This window comes from Cricetulus griseus, chromosome 6 (assembly GCF_003668045.3).
Source record: "Cricetulus griseus strain 17A/GY chromosome 6, alternate assembly CriGri-PICRH-1.0, whole genome shotgun sequence".
NCBI classification, from domain to species: domain Eukaryota; kingdom Metazoa; phylum Chordata; class Mammalia; order Rodentia; family Cricetidae; genus Cricetulus; species Cricetulus griseus.
In genome coordinates, this window is record NC_048599.1 from 24,999,985 (window position 1) to 25,023,943 (window position 23,959).

Below are 23,959 nucleotides of genomic sequence, written 5' to 3' on the forward strand. Positions count from 1 at the left end.
CAGTCTTGTGGCAATACATAGATTGATAGAAATGGGTTAATAATTAAGACAGAGCTAGTCAATAAGAAGCCCTAGCCATTGGCCAACAGTTTAATAACTAATATAGTGTTGCTGTGTTCATTTGGAACTGAAGCAGCAGGACCTGGTAGGACAAGAACCCTAGCAAAGTGTGTGTGTGTGTGTGTGTGTGTGTGTGTGTGTGTGTGTGTGTGAGAGAGAGAGAGAGAGAGAGAGAGAGAGAGAGAGAGAGACAGAGACAGAGACAGAGACAGAGACAGAGAGACAGAGAGAGAGACAGAGAGAGAGGCTGGCCTCAAACTCACAGAGATCTACCTGCCTCTGCCTCCAGAGTGCTGGAATTAAAGGTAGGTGCTACCATGCCCAGCTTTGAAAATAATTTTGAGAAGTTCCCCATTGGTTGTTATTGAATATGAAAAACCATTTTTTATGACTCCCTATGTATTGAAAATGTAGTAATGGGGTCTACAAGAGCTAGTTCCAGGACAGCCTCCAAAGCCACAGAGAAACCCTGTCTCGAAAAACAAAACAAACAAACAAACAAAAAGAAGTAATGGAAAAATTCAGTGATTATAAAAACAATGTCATTGAAGATCCAAAGTAGCACCACCCAGTAAGGTGGACACCAACCGTGTTAAGGCAGACGCCAGCCGTGTGGGACCAGTCACAGTTGGCTTCATTACAAGTGAAATTTAAAAGTCTGTTTCTTAGGTCCTTCTCCAGCCACCTGCTGCGATGAACGGGTAAAGGGCCCGAGCTGGGCCTGAGCTAATGTGGTTAGCTCATTAAACAATAAAAGACTCTTTGCTTTTGCATTGGGAAAAAAAAAAAGTCTTCTCAGCTGCACTAGCCAAGTCCTAACAGCCATGAAAGGTTAACTGTTCCAATTTGGACATTTCTAGTATTGCCAAATGTATGCCAGATGAGGTCCAGTTTGCTCCTAGCAACATTTGGCAATGTTTGAAAACATTTTTGGCTGTCACAGCTGTGGAAGAGGTGGTGGTAGCATCTATGGTCAGAAGCTAAGGATAATTTTGAATATTCCACAAAGCACAGTCAGCACGACTTGACCCCAAGCCCGAGTCCCAATAATGCAGTGTTGGGAGACCCTGATCTAGATAGATGTCGTGTGCTTGTGTGGACTGGCCCTTGATTCTCTCTCAGAAATGAACAGGTGTTGAAGACAGATTAGTCCAAAGCTGAGACTTCCTCCATTGACTCTTTAGGGACTTAAGGTGAAATCATCTCACCACACCATTCCAAATTTCCCAACACCAGAGCCATGACTGACCCTAAGTCCCCTACATACTAACGTATCCCACTGTGAAGAGGTGCGGAGTCTGCCCACCCCACCATTCCAAAGATGGACTCCACATTCTTGGGGAGGAAGGACCCTCTGTAGTTAGCTATCCTGGCACAGCGGGCAGCCTGCAGGCTAACCCTTCTGCAGTTGGAAGACAGGCAGCCTTGTGTGTGTGCAAAGCCGCTCTCAGTTCAAGGGTACCCATCCAAACAGACATGCCAACCTTTCTGTCTCGGTGGGCGGGTTCAGCCCTTGGATTTGAGAAGAATGTGAGGAACCCTCCTCCTGGGCACTGCAGGCCTGAAGATGGGCACAGAGCCTGGGAAGGGGCCTCACTTCCATGCAGGTGGCCCCTAGTTGGCGCTGTGCTGGAGCCCGGCCCCCAAGGCTGCCTGTACCTTCGGATGTGTTGCTGAAGATCAAAGTTTTTGGTAAATGACTTGTCACAGTAGGAGCATTTGAGTTTCTGGGCTTTGGGCTTCCCTGTAGCTGAAAGACAAGGAGAGGGATAGTCAGGCCCAGCTGAGGAGATAGGGGAAACCTCCAACCATTTCTCCCCTGTACCTGGGGCCAGACAGCATGCGCCCTGGGACATCTCCATTTATGTGTAGACAGTGTAAGAGGGAAAGTCAGACAAAACTCTCTCAGAGGCTTTCTCTGCTCATGGTGAAATCCACCACCTCTCCATGTCCTCTGTATCTGCCAACTTGAGAGCTCCCTCTGTCCTGCAATGGACTCCTTGCTAATCTCGATGATCCCAAGCATGGGCTCAGCTCAGGACTTTATGCCTGCTGCTCCTCTTGCCTGGAAAGCTTGCCTTTCAGTCCCTACAGGACCACCTCCTTCTGTCCAGATAGGTAAGCTGTGTCCTTTTCTACCCTGTGATCTCCCTGGAGAAACTCATAAATACCCACTTATTTCCTACCCATCTCTCCCATTAAACTGTGAGTGACTGACAGAGGAGGAGATCCTGAACCAAGACCTAAATCCCAAGTAGGTGATGCACTGGTGTTAATGTGTATTTGTAGGAAGAAGGAAAAAAGAAGGGGTCGAAAGGGAAGCTCTTAAAACATTCCTAGTTGAGCTGCGCAGTGGTGGCACATGCCGTTTATCCCAGCATTCTGGGAGGCAGAGGAGCAGGATCTCTGTGAGTTTGAGGCCATCAAGTTCCAGGACAGCCAAGGCTACACAGAGAGACCCTGTCTTGAAAAAAAAAAAAAATTCCCAGTTCCTTTCCCCACATCTATTCCCTGGTTCTGATTCTACTCTGATTCCACACCTCACATCTCTAAAAGGGGGAAGACCACAACTGGTGTAACTGGTAGCCACTTTTGCCTCCTTCCTGCTCCTGGCTAAGACAAACATTTCCTAACTTCCCTTGTAGCTAGCGTAGCCACATGACTATATATGAAGAAAGTCTTGACTATATAGGACTTCAGGAAGCTGGGAGAGTCCCCCTTTACCCTTCTCTTCCTCCACTTTCTTATTTTCTAGAATATGAAATTGATGACTGGCATTTCAGCAACCACCTCAGGTGACAAGGCACCCTGAAAATGAAGCCATGCTCTAGGGACAGAGAAAGGGAAGAACAGAAGTGATATGGCTATTTGACGACGGCACTGCAGAAATCCCAGAGTTTCTGCTCCTGGTCTAAGGAAAGAAACCCCCTATCATTCTGAAGTCAATGCTAGTTTACGTTTTCCAGTACACACCACCAAACAACCCTACTCATCTTAACAGCAAAGACTAGACCCAAGCAGCCTGTGGGGAGGCCAGTGCCAAGGAAAGATGCCCAGGGAGGGTGGGTGGCCAACCTTCTGGGAGTCCACTGGCACCTTTAGCACGTCTGGTCTTCAGCGTTGGTGGGGAGTCAAAGGTGGCCACTGTGCTCCCAGTTGCACTGGTCATTGGGGCAGTGGAGCTGGGTCCTTTTGTTTTGAATTCCTGCTTGCCAGGGCTGTACACTGGGGGTGTGGGGTACACCGGAGCCTCCACACACTGGTTTGGCACCTAGAAGGATAGCACTGTGAGGGGAAAAGCCTTAGAAGGGACAGGATAAGGGGACCCTAATGGACCCTCACTGTAGCCCTAGCTGTGTTCAACCACTGACATTCCATTATCACATAAGCTTGCACCTGGCTCACTCAGATCTCCCAAGACCCCTTAGAACTTCATGAACTGGGCCAATAGGATAGCTCAGTGGGTAAAGGTCTTTGATGCCGAGATTCATGACCTGAGTTCAATCCCCAGAGCCCACGGGGTAGAAGGAGACTGAACTCTCACAAATTGTCCTCTGACTTCCACACATATGCCCCCATCCACTAAATGAAAGAAGAGAGACAGACAGACAGAGATGCACACACACTCACATACAAACACACATAGAGAGAGGGAAAGAGAGGGGGGTGGAGGGAGGGAGAAACAGAACAAACTTCATGAAGTAACTTTGTAGCTCAGCTGTCTGGGTTTAAACCCAGACTGTGTTACACGCCCCTCAGGGGCCCTAACACGGTTTGCGTGTCCCATCTGTAGACTGCCCGCTTTGGTGAAAGTCCTCCTCTCCCTGACGCAGGCACTCATGAGAAGGCTGGGTCTGCTTTTGATCTTCACAGTGGCCTTAGCACAGTGTCTGGCACGATTGTGCCCAGTTCCACCACACGCTGCCTCTGCTCACCTCCAGGGGCGGGTAGGGCTGCATCCCCAGAGCCTGGATCTCCACTGTTCCATTTCCTGCCATGGGTGCAGCAGCACTGTACACCTCCACCACACTATTCCCAACAGGGTTGGAACGCCCAGAAGGGCCTAGGGTCTGGGGCGGAGGAGGTGGAGGCTGGGGAGGTGGGGGTAAGGGTGGAGGGGGCGGAGGAGGCGGTGGAGGCTGGGTGAGGTAGTTGGGCACTGGATGCATGTTCAAGCTGTTCTGCAATCAGAAGAGAAAATGACAGCATTGAAGTGTCTGTTTCATCAACTTGAAAGGCTTTAGTCAGCATGTGGAAGGGACAGGAACTCACCGGGCAGCTCAGAGAACAGTACTGGGACAGGGAAAGGACCAAAGACCTGGGAGAATGTCAAGGGATGTCGGCTCGGGGCTTCGCTCCCTCTTCTCTAAGCTAGCCTGCCTTGGGCACACATGATTCAGCCCAGGAGGTCTAACAAGGCCATTGAGAAAAAGAAAAAAAGTTTGTAAAGCAGGACTGGCTCTTGATTGGTGACTCAAGACTGACTTTGGGACATTTCCCAGGATACTGATCACATAGCAGCCACTTACTAGAATGTTCAAATAGGGGGGGTCCAGGGGACCAGCTCCTTCCCTTCTGGAAGCCTGAAATCTGGTCTTGGTGGCTGGTCACCTATGTGTACTGGAAAATTCCAAGGAGCCACTATATTTTCTAATGGACCATGAATAAAAACAGGACTCAGAATAGCTGGATGTGGTTGTCACGGCTCCATTGCTCAGCTGGGCTAGCCAGAGTAGGCAGCTAGTCCCTTCCATGTAGGAGAGCTGGAGCTAAAGCAATTTTCTTCTACAGTATTCTGATTTCATAGGCGTTAATTTGCAGATTTGGAATGAAACTCTTGAGAGATGTATAAGGCCCTGGGGTCAGTCCCCAGCATTGCAAGAAGGAAAAAAAAAAAGACCCCTATGAGAAGCACCCACCACCTTACCTGCACAGGTGGGGGCCCTTGAGGCATAGGCTGGTCCAGGGATGTAAAGGCTGACATGGCAGACATGAGCACATCATCGCTCACCAAGATGTTCCCCTGCACCAGGGTCTGGATCAGTGGGGACGGGGGCACTGTGATGTACGTGGAGATCTAGATGAGCAAGAGAGGGGGGAGCATGTCTGAGGCTCTATAAGGAAGCTGAAGAGTGATGTGAAAGACCTAAGTTCAAGCCACACATAGGGTCCACACCTGAAATCCTAGCACCTGGGAAGCCAGAGAATGTCTGAGAGTTTGAGGTTAACATATTACACAGTAAATTTTAGACCAGCCGGGACTACATAGGAAGACTGTGTTTAAAAACAAAAACAAGGGGCTGGAAAAATGGCTCAGTGGTTAAAAGAACTCCCTGCTCTTGCAGAGAACCCAAGTTCGATTCTCAGCACCCACATGGTGGTCCATAACCAGCTGTAATTCCAGTTCCAAGGGACCTTGTAGGGAGAGACCCTGGATACCTGTACTGCTGACCATGCCCAAAGGATATGCAAGATACGGTTATTAATAGTATATTATAAATAATAACCATGAAAACAACTCACACGTGTAGCCGATAACCAGATTAGCACTCCGAGCAGCCCAGTCTCAGACGTACTACGCACTCCGCACTCCGAGACCTGGCTTGAACCTCGAAAGAGTGAGCACCTCTCCTCCTCGCTCTTTATCCTACCCCTCTCCATACCTTGGGCGTGGTCAGTGGTACAAGTATTCAGAGTCTCTCCCTACAGGACCTGATGCCCTCTTCTGATCTCCAAGGGCATCAAGCATACATACACACAGGCAAAACACTCACACATAAAATAAAACGAATAAACCTAAAAACACAAAATAAAAAGAAAAAGCATGGACCACAGAATGAAAAATCCAGGTTCTGGAGCCTTTCCACCTAGCTGCTCCCATCACTTGACTCTTGGCAAGCCAGTCTACATTTCTGAGACTCCAATTAGTCATCTACCAATGAGGAGGGGTCACATCTCTCTGAAAGGCACAGACCTTTGGTCCAGCAATAAAATTCCTGCCTTCTGTTCTAGGGAAGCAAGAACTCAGAGCAGTCTGCATAGGGCAAGTGTAGGTCAGTCTAGGTCCCTCTTCTCAACACTCTCCATGGCGCCTGTAATTAAGTAAAAGCCTACAGGGCCCACATGATCTGATCCCTCCCTTACTCACTCAGGGCCCACATGATCTGATCCCTCCCTTACTCACTCAGGCCCACATGATCTGATCCCTCCCTTACTCTCTCAGGGCCCACGTGATCTGACCCCTCCCTTACTCACTCAGGCCCAGCCGCCCTGTCATCTCCTGGATGCAGCTCTTGGAATACCTCAGTACAATCTCAGAGCCTTTGCAGGAACACAATATATATATCTGACTCCCTCGCCTCTTGAACCTCTGGTCACATGTCACTTCTTCAAAGTTCTGCTCCAAATACCACACATAATATGGTAAAATCTCCCACCCCATCTCAGCATTTAATAGACTGGGAAAAGTATTATTTTTTTTAAATAATTTATTTAATTTTATTTTATGTGCATTGGTGTGAAGGCATTTGATCCACTGGAACTGGAGGTACAGACAGATGTGAGCTGCCATGTGGGTGCTGGGAATTGAACCTGGGTCCTCTGGAAGAACGACCAGTTCTCTTAACCTCTGAGCCATCTCTCCAGCCCCGGGAAAAGTATTATTTATTTATTTATTTATTTAGAGATTTGCTGGGCAGTTGATGGCACATGCCTTTTATCCCAGCACTTGGGAAGCAGAGGTAGGTAGATCTCTGCAAGTTCAAGGTGAGTTCCAGGACAGCCAAACCTTTTACACAGAGAAATCCTAACTCAAAAAACCAAAAAGAAGAACAACATCAAGAAGCGGGAGGAAGAAAAGAGGAAGAAAAAGCCTACAGGGCCCACATTTACAGGTGAACTGTAAATATCAGCAACTTGTTAGAAGAAGAAAATGGAGGAAAGAAGAATAAAACAAAACATACCACTAAAGTCAGCACAGAGATCAGACACACGGCGGACAAGCAGCCACATGGTGGAAACGAAGCATCAGAGCAAGAATAAGGAAACCCCTTATCTAAGTATGTTGTGAAAAGCATACTTAGATAAGGGATTAGTGAAGAAAAGAATCTATACTTTTCTGAATGACTTAGAAAAGTGGGCAGACTCAGGAAGGCGCGTTTCTGCCACCTGGCAAGCTGCAGCCCAGGGTGGCCTCAAACTCTTGATCCTCCTGGCCCAGACTCCTGGGTGTCAGAATTGCAGGTATATACCACCATGCCCAGCAAAACATGCCCATCTTTGTGCATCTCATCCAACACCACAACGTAGATACATCGTCAGTCCTGCCCAGCACCATTCCTCCAAGACTTAGGACAGTGTGTGCAGAAAGAGACCTTCTAAAGGAATCAACAAACAAAGGAACAAAAGGCTACCTGGCGGTTGGCAGGAGGCGGGGCCTGCTGGACGGTAGCGGGTGCTGCTGAAGGTGTGTAGATGCTGTTGGTAGCTAGAGAGACGGTGGCCAGGGCCGGGGCATTCCCCTGGCACTGTTCACGCTTGTGGGTCATAAAGGCTGGTAGTGAGTTGAACTGCTTCTTACACTTTCCACACAGGAAGACATCCTCGTCATCTAGGGTTAGGCCAGTAGTTGGGTGGGCCACACATGGAGTGGAGTAATGAAAAAAGCAAGAATGAGTCAGGGGGGATCACAGTGAAGAATGCGATACCACAGCTGGCATCTGAACAGCAAGTCTGAAAACACTGTGTGCCTTGCCATGCAGGTGTTGAGCACCAACCATGTGCTTCCTAGGAACGTTCAGAGCCCAACAGGAACCTTCAGGAAGAGCCAGCCATGTGCAGACAGGCATCAAATAATTTGGCATATGGAAGCAGTACAGTGACTTCACTCCAAAGTTGAGAAATACAGACTCTATCTTGACTGAATTGACTGTCAGTCTCCAGTGGGTCATGTAGCTACTTCTCATACCTCTGCATCCACTATACCCTGGTCCCGGTCCATCTCAGTTCAACTCATGCTGCAAGGCTCATCAGTTCTAGGAAGTCTTCATAAAGATTTGTTTGTATGCTTTAATTGTGTGTGTGTGTGTGTGTGTGTGTGTGTGTGTGTGTGTGTGTGTGTGTGTGTATGTGTGTCTACCCACACATAAGTGCAGTGCCCTCAGAGGCCAGAAGAGGGCAACAGAGGAACTGGATTTATAGTAGGCAGTTGTGAGTCATCTTATGTGTGTGCTGGGACTAGAATTCAGGTCCTGTGCAAACACTCTTAACTGGGAATCATCTCCCCAACCCATACCCAGGCAATCTTCTTACAGCTCGGGCCACAGTTCCTGATTCTGGGCTGGCCCCATCAATACCATTTTCTCACTAGCACCAGATTGTGTGTTCTCTAAGGGAAAGAAACTTGTTTTATTTATCAGAGTGGCTGTGGTATAACCTGGGCACCTAGAAGGCCCTCAAATGGTGTGTGCTGAATAAATGAAAAGCCACTTAAAGTAGAGATAGCTAACAGCAGCCATTTATGCTGTCTTAAAGCACACTGTAGCTCACCTGTCCAATTATTACACAATTTGTGTATGTGTGTGTGTGTGTGTGTGTGTGTGTGTGTTATTAGTTACCAAGACCACTGATATATCCCCAAACCAGGCATCAATATTCATTGTATTCTTCTTATAAACTAGTACAGATTTTAGTGGGAAACATGACTTCATGCTTTTTAATTTTTTTTCCTTTTGTTTTTGTTTTGGAAACAGGGTTTCTCTGTATAACAGTCCTAGATGTTCTGGAACTCACTCTATAGACCAGGCTGGCCTCAAACTCACAGAGATCTACCTGCCTCTGCCTCCTGAATGCTGGGATTAAAAGTATGAGCAACCACTGCCCCACAACTTGTTTTTTCAAGACAGGATTTTTCTGTATATCTTGACTATCTTGGAACTCACTCTGTAAAGCAGGCTGGCCTCGAATTCAGAGATCTGCCTGCCTCTGCCTCTAGAATGCTGGGATTAAAGATGAGCATCGCCATGCCAGTGGTGTTGGTACACATGCCTTTAATCCCGGCACTCGGAAGGCAGAAGCAGGTGGAACTCTGTGAGTTCCAGAACAGGCTCCAAAGCTACAGCAAAACCCTGTCTCAAAAACCCAAAAATCAAAACAAACCAACCAACCAACCATGAGTATCACCACAATATCTGGCATGATTACCTACTTAAGTATATTTTTCCCAAATTGCTTTGCTGCTAGGCAGCATATCACATGACTATATTCTGACCAATGGGGTAAGACAGAAGTGTAATATCTATGCAGATTTCTCTTAAAGAGAAAAGTGTAGCTGGTCATAGTGGTATACACCTATAATCTCAGCACCCAGGATGTTAAGGCAGGAGGATCTAGAGTTCTAGACCAGCTTGCACTACATATGAAGTCCCAATCACAAAGCCAAAAAAAAAAAACAAAATAAAAAAGGAATGGATTATGACTTCCTCATCCTCCTTTCTCCCCCTTCATGTTGGCCAAAAGATGGGAATCAGAGTGGGAACAGGGAACGTCCATCTGGACTGCAGGGTGTAGGCAAAATCAGAGCAGCTCTACAGATGGGCAGTCAGGGCTTCAGGGAGAGAAACATTAGCTTCATTTGTGAGGAAGCTAGTAGAAGCTTCCATTTCTTTCTTGGTTTAGATTAGGCTTTTTGTTGTTGCTGCTTTTTTGTTGTTGTTGTTTTGTTTTTTGTTTGTTTGTTTGCTTGCTTGCTTGCTTGCTTGTTTGAGTCAAGATCTTAGCTTGCAGCCCTGGCTGGCCTGAACTCACTATGTAGACCTCAAACTTGAATTCATAGAGATCCTACATGTCTCCACTTCTTGGATTAAAGGTGGCGGCTGCTGCTTCTTCCTCCTCTTCTTCAACATTTTAGTGAGTGGGTGTATAATTGTGCCATGGCTTGCACATGGAGTTTAGAGAACTATTGCAGGAGTGGGTTCTCTCCCTCTAGCATGTGAGTTCCAGGTATTAAGCTCAGGTCATCTGACTTGGCAGCCAGCACTTTTATGCACGGAGCCATCTTGCTGACATCAGAAACTTCCATTCTTTTTTTTGTTTTGTTTTGTTTTGTTTTTTCTAGACAGGGTTTCTCTGTGTAGCTTTGGAGCCTATCCTGGCACTCGCTCTGTAGACCAGGCTGGCCTCGAACTCACAGAAATCCCCTGCCTCTGCCTCCGGAGTGCTGGGATTAAAGGCATGCGCCACCAACGCCCAGCAGAAACTTCCATTCTTATATACAACAGCTAGGGCCCAAGTCTTAAGGACTCTCATAGTATTCTCTTAGCTTTTGAAGCTAAGAACTACGGGAATAAGAACCTACACCTTACTAAGAGATGGGCAGGCAGATCTCTGTGAGTTCAAGGCCAGCCACATCAACATATCAAGTTCTAGGCCAGAGAGAGCTACTTAGGAGTTTAAAGCCATCATGTTTAAATAACGGGTTTGAGGCCAGTTGAGGCTTTATGAATCTTGGTCTTAAAAAAAAATAAAGAAATTAGTTACAAATAAATTAATAAAGACTCACAGGACTTCCAGAGAAGTCCTTTCCCCTCTCTAAGTGTCAGAGGCTTGACCCATAAACTGGAAAAATTGGTTTGATCTCTTTTTACAGAATGGAAGCTGAAACATGACTTCCAGGGCAAAGGTTGCAAAACATCAGGGCTCTTGGACACTCCCAAAAGATGGATGCCACTCCCCACATCCTCTAAGCAGGGGGCAGAGAAAGGCATGGGCAGGTGCATGAAGGAGAAAGGGAGAGAATTCAGACACCAGAGGATAGTCTGGGAGCACAAAGGCAGTTCTCTCCCGTGCCCCATGAACCTCACATTTACCCTCTACTTATGGGCAGGGCAGATACTCACCCAGTGGCTGGATGGCAGGCGGTGCACTGACACTCTGTCCTGTTGGGTCAGGGACTGCCCCTTGGCCATCCAACAATGACTGGACAGCCAAAACGGTCTGATTGTCCATTCCTGAAACAGGAAATGCAGCCTGTGAGGAAGTGGGCCCAGCTTCCACTTCACCTTCACCCTCACAAGCCAGATCTACCACAAAAACCCAAAATATGTTCTCTCTACTTCACTGCAACAGATTCCAGGATGTGAAGCTGGAAACATGGTCTCAGGGTAACGATTCTCTTCCTAGACCTCTCTTGCGGCTAGGAAAGGGCTACGTGCTATCAAGGGCGGCAGAAGGCATTACATGAAAGTTTCTCAAAACCAGGTGTAGTAGTACACGCCTTTAATGCCAGCACTCAGGGGGCAGAGGCAGGGGGATCTCTGTGAGTTTGAGGCCAGTATGGTCTATATAGCACCAGAACAGCTAGGGCTAAATCAGTGGTTCTCAACCTTCCTAATGCTGAGACGCTTTAATATAAACTTCGTCATGTTGTGGTGACCCCAACCATAAAATTATTTTCGTTGTTTCTTCCTAACTTCAATTTTGCTACTGCTATGAATCATAATGTAAATATCTCTGTTTTCCAATTGTCTTAGGACTCCATGTGAAAGGGTCATTTGACCCCCAAAGAGGTCACGACCCACAGGTGATCTCTATTAGTCGAGGCCAGCCTGGTCTACATAGTGAGTTCCAAGACAGCCAGGCGACACAGAGAAACATTGTTTCAGAAAACAAAAGAACAAAAAAGAAAGCTTCTCAAAGGATCACCTACCCACTTTTTTTTTCTTTCTTTCTTTTTTTTTTTTTTTTTTTAGATAGGGTCTCACTCTAATAGTCCAAGCTGGCCTTTGAACTCATTATTTTTTTAAGATTTTATTTATCATATTTATAACATTCTGCTTCCATGTATCTCTGCACAGCAGAAGAAGGCACCAGATCTCATTACAGATGGTTGTGAGCCACCATGTGGTTGCTGGGAATTGAACTCAGGACCTCCGGAAGAGCAGTCAGTGCCCTTAACCTCTGAGATACCTCTCCAGCCCCCTTTGAACTCATTATGAAGGGTTAAATTGCTCTTGAGTTCAAGGTGATCCTCCTGCCTCACTCTCTCAGTGCTGGGATCACAGGTGAGCATCTCCACAACCAGTTTTATGTGGTGTTGGTGAATGGACCCAGGGCTTTGGTGCGAGGGGGGGGAGGTGTGGGTGTGGGTGTGAGCTGTTATTCAACCACCTGAGCTGCATCCTCAAACCAAGAGATTTGTTTGTACCACAGTACACGTGGAGGTCAGAGAGCAACTCTGTGACATTAGTTCTCTTTCTGTCTTTATGTGGGTTCCAGAGATCCAACTCAGATAATTAGGGTGGCAAGAGCCTTACCTACTGAGCCATCTTAAGATGTCTTAAAAGCTGCTAGTACGTAGTGCCCTTCTTTACCCAATCCCCAACTCTGCTTCCCAGAACAAGGACATGGAAGTCTACATACCACCCTTGATCGTGAGGATGAACTCTAGGGACTGGAACACAAAAAAGCTGGGAAAAGAAGCTGAGAGCATGCCTCATGGCAGAACACATGCTTGGCATGTACAAGGTTTTAGTATGTACAGAGGTCCAGGACCTACTCCCATCCATCAAAAAAAAAAAAAAAAATCGTGAATTCTTCTGGGCCAAGTGGCACCCCTAGATCACCGTCCTTTGTACTTTCTACAATTTTGTAATGTCTCAAAGCCATTGCTGGAGACTAATCAGTCATAGAGCCCTTTGGAAATCCCGTTCGCTGGTCCTCCTCACTCACACCCCACAAGGCTCCTTGCATTCTTTCTCCTCATCTCTGTCCCTCCAACATCAAATATCCGATGTTGACTCTTCAAAATATCTGCCTGTGCCCACATCTTCTTGCCAACTTCCATCATCTCTATTCCCTCTAGTGACACTCAAGCTCTCACCTTCCACCAAAGGCCATCTAACAGTGCCTGAGACACCAAGAACCACCCCCTACTCCAGGAGCCACCCTTCTTGGATCTCTTCTACTTGCTGGGGTCCTTCTTTCCAGTCTTCTACTGCCCACCCCCAAAGGCAGCTGTTTTGAGGTGTTCCTTCTGTCTGGATTTTGAGGCATTCCTTCTGTTTAGATTGCACCTTCTAGCCAGTCCCCAGTGATCTCATTCCACAGACCTGGGGCCCATGCTCTGCCACACAGCTTCTGCCAACCCTTTCCCATTGTTAGGTTTTGGATGGAGTCAGGAGGTTCAAGAGGACACAGAAATAAAAGCTAAGTAGTTTATGAGAAGAATTACTAACACCATGGACAGGGGGCCAATGGGATGGCAGGGGCTCTGAGGAGACTTCAGGCACCAGAATCTGAGACAGATAGCACGGTGTCCAGTGTGAAGAGAATCAGCACCCGTGTAGCAAAAGTGAGCTCTGTTCTCATGCCCTTGTAAACCCGGGGAGGAAATTTACGACAGGAGTCCAGGGAAGAGGGTGGGGAATAGGATGTACCTGGTACCAAAACCTTAGCATCAATACCCTTTGATGTTACCTCACTTCCCAAGTGAGAAATCCTGTCTGCAATGTCCCAGTACAGTGCAGGTCAGTATCTGTGAGGGGGGAGCTCCATAGTTAGGAAGACAGTTTTACTAGGGGACAAAGTGCTGGGCTGCCTCAGAGAGCACAGAGCGGCATCCTGGCAGGAAGGCAAGTGGACTTTTTGCAGGGTGGGTGGGGCTCTTTGAGTTGATGAAGGCTTTTGTGGTTAAATGGGAACTAGATGCACTTTGCCTCCATCAGTTGACCATCAACAGCCGGGAAGGGAAGTAGTGGCTGTCCTGACAGACAGAAACCCCAGTTAAGGCAGATGGTGGAGGTACACACCTTCAATACCAGAAGAGACAGGTGGATCTCTGTGAGTTTCAGGCCAGTCTGGTCTACAAAGAGAGTTCCAGGATACCAACAAACACACCAGCTAGATGCACCTTGAGGTAATTGATGGACAAAATATATGTCTCAAAGGCAAGATCCACTTACATAATAGTCTTGCAAAGACGACATTTCATAGGTGAGGAATAGATTCGTGCTTGCCAGGAGTCAGGGATGGAGGGAGAAGGGGGGAGGATGCAGAATGTGGCTTGGAAAGGGCCAGCTAGGATCTTGGATCCCTGAAACCCATCAGCTCGTAGCAATGGAATTCTTCCACACTGATAGGTGAGAGTCACTAGTGTAAAATAATATCAGCACAAAAGCACAAGCTGGGGGAAATCAGTTCTTGGGACCACTCCATATTGTCTTAGAATTTCAGGAGGAAAAAAAATTGTTTTTCAAGATAAAATACTTGGGTCTGTGAGATGGCTCAGTGGGTAGAGGCATCTGGCAAGTTGAGTTTGATTTCTAGGACCTAGACAGTGGAAGGAGGGAAATGACTCCTGCAAGTTGTCCTCTGACCTCCACAGGCATGCTGTGACATAAGTATGTACATAAAAAAGGATAATACAACCCCAAATTAAACAGGCTATCCTCCACTTCTGTCTCTTCTGGTAACACCCATCACTACAAGCACAACAGCAGGGCACTGTCCTTCCAAGCCAAGAGCCTAGGGGCACCCCACCAAATCTTCTCACCCACTGCTTCCTTCCTGACATTTCTAGACTTCTGGCAAATCTAACCTATTCTGTCTCCCAAATATATTTGAAATCCACTCTTTCCTTCCCCTCAGTTGCCTAACCTAGCTCCTCACTCACCCCCTGCTGCCATTCAGCCCCCTCCAGGCCAATCCCCAGAAGCCAGAGTGAACTTTATAAAACATACATCAGATGATAAGGCTGCCTTGATGAAAACCTTTTCTTAGCACCACACTGATCCCAAGATAAAGTTCAGAAGCATCATCAAATCAGTGGAGGTCTTTTCTCTAGCTGTTCTTCTATGCTGAACTGAGATACGGGAAATCTTGCTCTCCCCAGGGCTTTGCAAATGCCACTTCCACCACCTGGTCCTTTTGCCCTCCCGTTGGATCAATGCACACCTGCTGTCCTTCACTCACTCAGAAATTTTATTTATTTTGGTGCTGGAGACCTTCCAAGGCCAGTGAAGCTACACTTCCCGATTCCTCTCTTTTCTCATTATCCAATACACAAACGCATGCTTGTAGTAAACACTGAAACAATGCAATACCCACTGTCCTCCAAGAGGGAACACCCATAACCCTACTACCCAGATTCCAGCCATCCCTGCTATTTTCTTCACAGAACACACAGTTGGGGTGTCTTTGCCATCTTCTTTTTGGGTTCTTGTTTTGTGGTTTTGTCTGTTTTGTTTTCTGGAAGATATTTATTTTTAATATTATTAAAAGATTTATTTATTATGTATCCAGTGTTTCGCCTGAATGTGTGCCTGCACAGCAGAAGAGGGCACCAGATCTCGTTATAGATGGTTGTGAGCCACCATGCGGTTGCTGGGAATTGAACTCAGGACCTCTGGAAGAGCAGCCAGTGCTCTTAACCTCTGAGCCATCTCTCCAACCCCCAATATTTTATTATTTTTGAGATTATAATTTGATCACTACATTCCCTTCGCTTTCCCTCCTATATATATAACTTCTCCACTCTCCTTCATATTCATGGCCTTTAAAAAAAAATGTAATTGCTCCAGCACTTTGGGAGGCAGAGGCAGGTGGATCTCTATGAGTTTGAGACCAGCCTGGTCTACAAGAGCTAGTTCCAGGACAGCCTCCAAAGCCACAAACCCTGTCTCGACACCCCCCCCCCCAAAATGTAATTGCGCGCATACGGTGCTCAGGTTGGCCTCAAACTCATTATGTAGCCGAAGCTAACACCTTCCAAGCGCTGAGATTTCGGGCACGCACCACCACACCTGGCTGGAGGAGCTACCTTCTTTTACTATTCTTTCCCACAGTTTTGGCGGCGGGAGTGGGATGGGGTAATAATGAGGGAAGGTGAGAACCGCGGAGTCTGGTTCAGTGAGACCCACTGAAACGACACCCGTCGATAGCAAAAGGCACCCCTCATCATTCCGTGGTGAGAACTGGCTGAGATCTAGAGAAGTGCAAGTCTCCGCTTCCTTCTGCCGGCCCTGTCCACAAGTGTCTACTCCAGCGGCTCACCCGACCCTGCACCCCCGCGGCGACCTCCGTGCCCAGCTCCACTCCTGTCTCTAGAGCTATCCTTTCTCGCTCAACTCCAGCGGGTGCACAGGGTGGCGCTCAGAGCTCGCTTTCTCCAGAGCCCGAGGCCCAGCCACCTCGGTGAGCCTGCACATCACGGGACAGGATCCAGTCGGATCAGAGAGCGGCGTGGCCCGTGCAGGCTCACGGCGTCGTGGGTTCTGACTCGGGAGCACAGACCGGTGCCCTGTGTTCACTGCCTTGGGCCTGTGGTCTCTGCAGACTCGGCTGTGCGCACAGGCGGCGTCTCCTTCCCTGCTCTGCATTTAGTAGGACCACACCGCAGCTCTAGGGACACAGTGGGTCTCAGAAGTCCTCGGGGGTCAGGGCGCCCGATTGGGCTGCCGGGCCGCCTAGGCCCTGCCGCCCCGCGGTCCCTCCAAGCCCCGGCCCGGGCTCCGGCTGTTTCCCCGGCCCCGGCCCGGGCCCCGGCTGTTTCCCCGGCCCCGGCCCGGGCCCCGGCTGTTTCCCCGGCCCGGCCCGGCCCCTGTTTCCCCGGCCCCGGCCGGCCGTTTCCTCGGCCTGCACCCCCAGCCCCCGCGCCAGCGGCCTCTGTGCCGCGCTGTTCCGGTCCTGAGGCCCCCTCCCCAGGGCCGGCGCTCCCCGGCTGTTCCCGCCCCCTCCCGCCCCGCGGCTGTTCCGGCCCGGACGCCCTCCGCCTCCGCCCCGCGGCCTCCGCGCGCCCTGGGCCCGCTGCTGCGAGGGGGCGCGGCGGGAGGGGCGCACGCGGAACAGCCGCTGCCCGGGCCCGGCGCGCTCACCTCCAGGGCCTCGAAGATCGCCTGCGCCATCTTGGAGCCGCCGCCGCCGGGGGAGTCGGAGCCGGGCTACGCAAGCATTGTGGGAACCGCGGCGGCGGCGGCGGCGGCGGGCGGCGGGTCGGGGCCGCCAGGGGGCGCCCTGGAGCCAGCGCCGAGCCCACTGCCCCGGAAACACAGCCTTCCCCGCTGTCCGCCAGAGACCTAGTCCCCTAGTGGCTCCAATTCTGCATGGACGCACGCCCGACGCTCGCTCGCTCGCCACCTCCGAAAGCCGACACCGGCCCTAGTTCTGAAACACGAACCCCATTCATTATCGCTGCACACAGTATTCTCCAACTTTGCAACACCAACCAACCTCACCGGCATTACCCAACTGTAAAATGACACCCCACACCCCGCAACTGTGCCACGTAAGTTGGAAAGCAGCCTTGTCAAAACGATTTTCATCTCTGCCTGGTGTCAATCTTTCATTATCTCTTAGATTCCCTTAAGGCTCTTCTTAGCCCCGATTTCCAGCTTTGAGGGGACCTCCACTCCTATTCACATCCCTCGACCCTGATTCTCTGAGACCCCATTGCCATCACAGACCTTATACCCATCTCAGTCATCCCTATCCCAAGTTCGTGGGGATCCACCCTGTAAGGATTCAGTCATTACGCTGGCCTGCTCCTGTCACCTGGCAGAATGCACTCACGCAGTACTCTGGACAGCCCAGGGTTCCATGGTGGTGTGGTCTGCACTCAGGAGCAAAGGACCCCTTTAAAAGAAAGACACCCCCCCCCCCGCACTTATTGTTTTTCTGCCCCTGGGGCAGCAGGACTTTTCTTGTCTCCCTCTTCTGTCCTCTCTCTGTCTCTGTGTCTCTACCTCTTTTGTCTTTCCTTCCCCCCTTTTCCCTTTCTAATAAAACCTCTCACAAAGCTCTGTCTGCCTGGCATGTTTGTCGCCCCCCCCCCTCCAGTCACCCTCATCTGCCATGGAATTCGCCAAGGCTCCCCACACACTTTATCATAACACACTCCCACGTCCAATTTCATGTCCTCTTGTTTATTTATGTGCGTTGGTGATTTGTCTGTATGAGGGTGTTGGATCCCCTGGAATTGGAGTGAGCTGCCACGTGGGTGCTGGGAATTGAATCCAGGTCCTCTAGAAGAGCAGCTAATGCTTTTAACCACTGAACCATCTCTCCAACCCCTCATGTCCTCTTTTTACATTTATTATTTATTTGTGTGTGTGCGCACACACATGGCAAATGTCTGCACACATACACACACACACACACACACACACACACACACACACACACCCAGTACATGTGTGAAGATGAGAAGACAACCTTCAGGAATCGATTCTCTCCTTCTATTTGAGACCCTGGAATTGAACACAGGCTCTATAGCAAGTACCTTTACCAGCTGAGCCATCTCTAAGGCTTCTCTTGTTTTCCTTATAATCCACCGAGTCTAATGTGTCTGCCAGTGTATTGATTGGTGTTGGGTTATCCACTGCAACATGGTCTACCAGGGACTATACCCTTAAAAGAAACTGACTATCCCTCCCAAGGCAGCCCTTAATGGGAATAGTGAGCTCCTCCCTCAGGCGTTCTGGAATGCTGATTAGCTTGATCCTGTGCAGACAAAACTGCAGCTGGTCTGAGTTTGTAAGTGCTATAGGCCTGTCATTTCTGAGACACTCTTTCACCCCAGTCCTTCCCGACCTCTGGCTCTTAGAATATCTTTCCACCCCCCTCATCCATGAGTCTTGGTAGTGGGAAGAGATAGGAGATAGAGGTCCTTCCCACCTGTGGCTGGGCACACTACTGACATTTTAACCAGTTGTGAGTTTCTGGGTTAACTGCCATCCATTACACAGAGTTCTCTGATGATGGCTGAGAGATGCGTTAACCTATGGGTAGAAAGTTAGGAATTTAGAGGGTAGTTTGATATTATAGACATTCAATCTTTAAAAATATTTAACTATGGGGCTGGAGAGATGGCTCAGTGATTAAGAGCATTGGGTGCTCTTCCAAAGGACCCTGAGTTCAATTCCCAGCACACACATGGAAGCTCACCACTTGCTGTAGCTCCAGTTCCAGGGTCTGAAACCCTCACACAGACATACATGCAGTAAAATAACAATGCACATAAATGAAAATAAATCATTAAAAATTAAAAATATTTAACTACAAGGGCTGGAGAGATGGCTCAGAGGTTAAGAGCACCGACTGCTCTTCCAGAGGTCCTGCTTTCAATTCCCAGCAACCACATGGTGGCTCACAACCATCTGTCATGAGGTCTGGTGCCCTCTTCTGGTGTGCAGATATACATGGAAGCAGAATGTTGTATACATAATAAATAAAATCTTAAAAAAATATTTAACTACAATGTGCAGTAGGGATGTCAATCTGTTGCCCTTGGACAACAAGGGAATGTTGGAGGAAGCCCACACAGGGAAAGAAGAAACAGAGAGATGCCATCAACAATGGATGGTCTCTATGATCATAGCCATGTTGTTCTAAGACTGAACTACCATGAATTTGACTCCAAATATCCTCCTTGCTTCCCACAGTTAAGCCTCAGCCAAAGGAACAATCAATACAAACCACAATTTTCACTCTCTTCACTAAACTCCTAAAATTAAGAAATGCACCTAAAGCTCCTCTCTTTTGGGACACTACAGAGAAAGTTCTATGCATGTCAGGACTACGTAGTGAGACCCTGTCTCCAAACAGAACAACAACAAAAAGCCATCACTACTGTACCGATAAATAAAAAGGAAGGTGAAGTAGGTCACTTTCAACAGGCCCTGCCAAGGTCTGCCACTAAGCAAGCATGCTGCAAGCAACAGAGTCTGTGCAAGAGGGTTATTTCGGGAAGGACTTGGGTGAAAGACTGAAAGGCCATGTCAGAGTGGGGACAAGAAGAGGCATGAGAAGAAAGAGGGGGCAGAGAGGAATGGGGGAGCAGAGAGAGGAGTAAGAGGCAAGCGAGTGAGCTGTCCCTGGAGGGTACTTTTAAGGGGTGCACATGTTGAATAGCTGATGGTGACAGGTGATGATGTAACTGCTTTGGCAGCAGAGGCAGGCTGCTGCCTTGCAGAAACTAACATTCCTCCCTATTGTGTATTATAAAAAGATCAGGAACTAGGAAGAGTTAGCAAGTGAGGCAGGGATAAGGACTGCTTCCTGTTGTCTGGGGGCAAAGCATCTTTGGGGGACCTGAGAAAGCTGGCTGTTTTGCTCATTGTCCAGGCTTTGTGGGATCATCTCCAGCGCTAGGAGTTAGGAAAGTGCAGGCCTAGTTGAAGCAGTCTGTGAGGTTAGACCACTTGGCGCTAGGCACTTCGAAGCTGTCCCGGGATGCAGGTTTTGAGGGGACACCTGGACCTGGCAGGACGCTGGCAGAGCAGAAGATAAAGCTACAAAGTTCCAGGGGGATTTTTTTTCTTAGGTCCTGATGATTGAGGGAGGGGAATCCCAAGATCAGGGAAAAGTGGGGGAGATCCCACCCTCAGGAACAAGCAGTAGGTGGGGAAATTTAAGCTGTTGATTGACAGTACTTACCTGGAGTTCATTTCGCCTGTTCCAGGTGGATCTACTTTGACTCCCTGGAGCTTACAGGATTTTTTTTTTGAGTTTACAAAAAGAGATTAGTTTTAGAAACATTAGCATTTCCATTGTTTGTAATCTATACTGAAGTCCACATTGTAGAAAAGGCAGACTCACGCCTTTGATTCATAGGGGACCCAAAAATGATTCTGGTTAAAAGCATTCCTACTCTTTACTCTATCCAGAAGACTGGGTATATATAGATTACACAGAAGTTTTTAGCAAATGAGAAGCACTTTTAAATCTATACTTAGAAAACAACCAAAGAGAACTTAAAATCTTGGGTTTGTGACTATGATATAGTAGTGGTGCTTTACCAGAGCTAGAGGAGCAGCTTATCTGAAATCCATTGATTAATGTTAAGACTATAAACTTCTGGAGTCTTAATATAACAGTAGAAAGCCACAGAAAGAAGCCTAACACGTTTCATCCTTCCATACATCTTAAGTCACCTTTTCTAAAAAAAAAAAAAATCACCATTTAAGCATTTACATCCTCAGACCTTGCAGGCATTGGTGGCACACGCCTTTAATACCAGCACTTGAGAGGCAGAGGCAGGTGGATCTCTGTGAGTTCGAGGCCAGCCTGGTCTCCAGAGCGAGTGCCAGGATAGGCTCCAAAGCTACACAGAGAAACCCTGTCTCCTCAGACCTTTATAATTCGGATTTATACATCTTAAAACACCTTAGGCCCTAAATCGTTTTCTTAGATCCTTACAACTTAAGCCTTCGTATCTTCACATAAACTTTACACTTTTTTTCTATCTAAGCATTTACCAGGGGAAACAGGTGGTTGATTACTGAGAGCAGTCATTGTAGAGTGAGTTCCATTAAATAAAGGAATAGTAAAACCAAAGGAATAGTAAAAGCATTGAAATCTATTTTTGTGAGTTTATCTCTTTTCAGAGCCTGGTAACAAGGTAAACTGTGTCTAGACCTAATAGTAGCTCTAGGAAAGTGAGGCCTGTGGCCTGAATTTTGCACACAAAGAGAATTGAGAAGCCAGCTGAATCCATGATTGCTGTAGTTAAACTGACAAAGCTATCATTAGCCTGGTCATCAAATACTGTTAGAGTTCTGAGAAGGATAAATTTCACCCAAGTAAGCAGAAGTGCAGACCAAGCAGCTTCTGAATCTATTAAAAATAACAGAGACAGGGACTGGAGCAATAGCTCAGCAGTTAAGAGCACTGGCTGCTCTTCCAGACGTCCTGAGTTCAATTCACAGCAACCACATGGTAGCTCACAACCGTCTATAATGAGACCTGGTGCCATCTCCTGGTGTATAGGCAGAATGCTGTATACATACTAAGTAAATAAATATTTTTAAAATGAGAGAGACTTACTGGTGACCTAGACACCTACCCCAGGTTCCAATGTGGTCATTGGGGGAAGAGTCTCAGGGCAGCATCAGTCTTCGGCTACCAGGCCCAGAATATCTGACAGACTTTCCTGTGGATTAGGAACTTGGGGTCAAGCAGCCTACCTTGTCTAGGCAAAGGGGGGCAATTGATTTCCCAATGTCCTGGTCTGCTTGTCCACAATATGGACAGGGTCTTGGCAGCAGTTGAAGTAAAAGGCAGGTTTTGGGGTTTTTTTTGTTTGTTTGTTTTTTGCCCAGTGGTCAGCGTTGCCATATTTAAATCAAGCTTCTGTGCCCAAATATCTTCTTTGGAGGAGATAAGAGAGCTGCTTGGAGCTGGCATGTCTGTCTTACTGAGGGTTAGGTCAGCAGACACTGCAAAGGAGAACTGGCATGTGCTGAGCAAGAAGAAGCCGGCCTTTCCATCTCTGACTCCCACGTTGCAACAAACATACAGACAGGACGTTTACAGAATTTAGAGGAGAGCAGACAGCAACGAGTAGGTCTTGGAGCAAAGAAAGAGAGTGAAGAATTCTTTCTCCATTCTCTGACCACCTGGTCCAAGGTATAGTGAGACTAGATTTGATTTGAAAAGAGTGGTAAGAGGGTCTCCAAAAGACATCGTAATGGGCGCGATGAGTGAGGTATATGATACAGGATGCCCCAAGGATGAGGCAGAGAGAAGTCCCAAACCTGAGAGCCTCGGGCATCCCTGGACTCAGAGGAAGACCAAACAGAGCAGTCATCATACAAGAACAGGGCCCAAGGGCTAAGAGACCGAGTGCAACACAGCCACCTGGTAACCAGGACTTCAGGAAAAGTCAGAAGGCGAGGATAGTGCTCGAGAAACAAAGCCTCACATCCAGGGGAATGGTCTGAGGTGGAAAGCCTGGCCAGAGATCCAATTGCCAGTATTGAATGGAAGGCAGAGCCAGCGGTAAACTAGAAAGCAGATTTGTTGTAGGTGGAGCGGGGGTGGGGGTGGAGGTGTATGATCCCAGCCTGACCAGACCAAATGCCAGGAGAGCGTATGTGAGTCTCGACACCAACGTAATGATAAATAAAGAAGAAAGGCAAAGTGGATACCTTTCAGTGGGCCCTGCCAAGGTATGCCACTAAGCAAGATGCTAACACCCCCAGGCAACAGGAAGCAGTCTCAAGAACACGATCTTCTCATTCCTGCCCCACTGCTAACCCTTCCCAGTTCCTCACCTTTTTATAAGCAACAAAAGGGAGGAATGTTAGTTTCTGCCGCAACAGCAGCCTGCCTCTGCCACCAAGCAGTTATCTCATCACCTGTCACCAGGTGCCTTTCCACCGCCATCTATGGGGCATGTGTAATAGGCTTCCTATATCCTGATTATAGGTTTCTCTGCCAGCTCAGTATGCCAGATCAAGCAGAATTAAAAAGGAAAAAGACCAGGTTTATTTTGGTGAAGCAACTTGAGAGTGACTCCTCCAGTCCCCAGAGATTGGGAAAGGGGAAGGGGCAGGAAAAAAAAAATCACATGGCCAAACTAAAGCCAGGCGTTTATGTGCCCTGTAGTCAAGGGGTGATGATGTGTCTGCCACAAGCTGGGTTAATGCCCAAGCATGGTGCCTGGGTGGGGTCTTGGGCAGCTGGGGGCTTCAGGGGAGGAGCTGCCATAACTGCAGGAATGCGGAACTTTTTGGCAGTTTTTCCAAGAGGACAGGGTTTGGAGAGGCAAGGATGGGGCAGAAGGGAGCTGGAGGTCCCAGCTGAACAATGTGCACCCTTAAAAGTGCTCTTGAGGGACAGCGCCCTCTTGCCACTTTCTTCTCTTACCTCTCTGTGTCTTGTTTCTCTTGCCTCTTTCCTCTCTCTGCCCCCTCTCTCCTCTCTCTGCCCCCTCTCTCCTCTATCTACCCCCTCTCTCCTCTCTCTGCCCCCTCTCTCCTCTCTCTGCCCCCTCTCTCCTCTCGCTGCCCCCTCTCTCCTCTCTCTGTTTCCTCTTTCCTCTCTCTGCCCCCTCTTTCCTTTCTCTGTCCCCTCTTTCCTTTCTCTGTCCCCTCTTTCTTCTCTCTGTCCCCTCTCTCCTCTCTCT

At 48.3% G+C, this 23,959-nt stretch overlaps 1 protein-coding gene across 3 annotated transcripts in view; it reads right to left on the reverse strand.

Annotated features, from left to right (window-relative positions):
- Znf341 (zinc finger protein 341) overlaps positions 1-17,051 on the reverse strand; it is a 36,799-nt gene extending 19,748 nt beyond the window's left edge. The window contains exons 1-7 of one of the 3 annotated variants that reach the window (XM_027421425.2): positions 16,929-17,051; positions 10,956-11,067; positions 7,473-7,669; positions 4,988-5,137; positions 3,996-4,241; positions 3,157-3,331; positions 1,720-1,810 (exon numbers count right to left, since the gene is read on the reverse strand). In XM_027421425.2, coding sequence (XP_027277226.1) covers positions 1,720-1,810; positions 3,157-3,331; positions 3,996-4,241; positions 4,988-5,137; positions 7,473-7,669; positions 10,956-11,067; positions 16,929-16,958 — 1,001 coding nt within the window. In that variant the 5' untranslated portion in view covers positions 16,959-17,051. Of the gene's footprint in view, positions 1-1,719; positions 1,811-3,135; positions 3,332-3,995; positions 4,242-4,987; positions 5,138-7,472; positions 7,670-10,955; positions 11,068-16,928 lie in introns of those variants that run through there. The other 2 variants (XM_027421424.2, XM_027421426.1) reach the window with 2 other exon arrangements.
- Between the last annotated feature and the right edge of the window lie 6,908 nt (positions 17,052-23,959).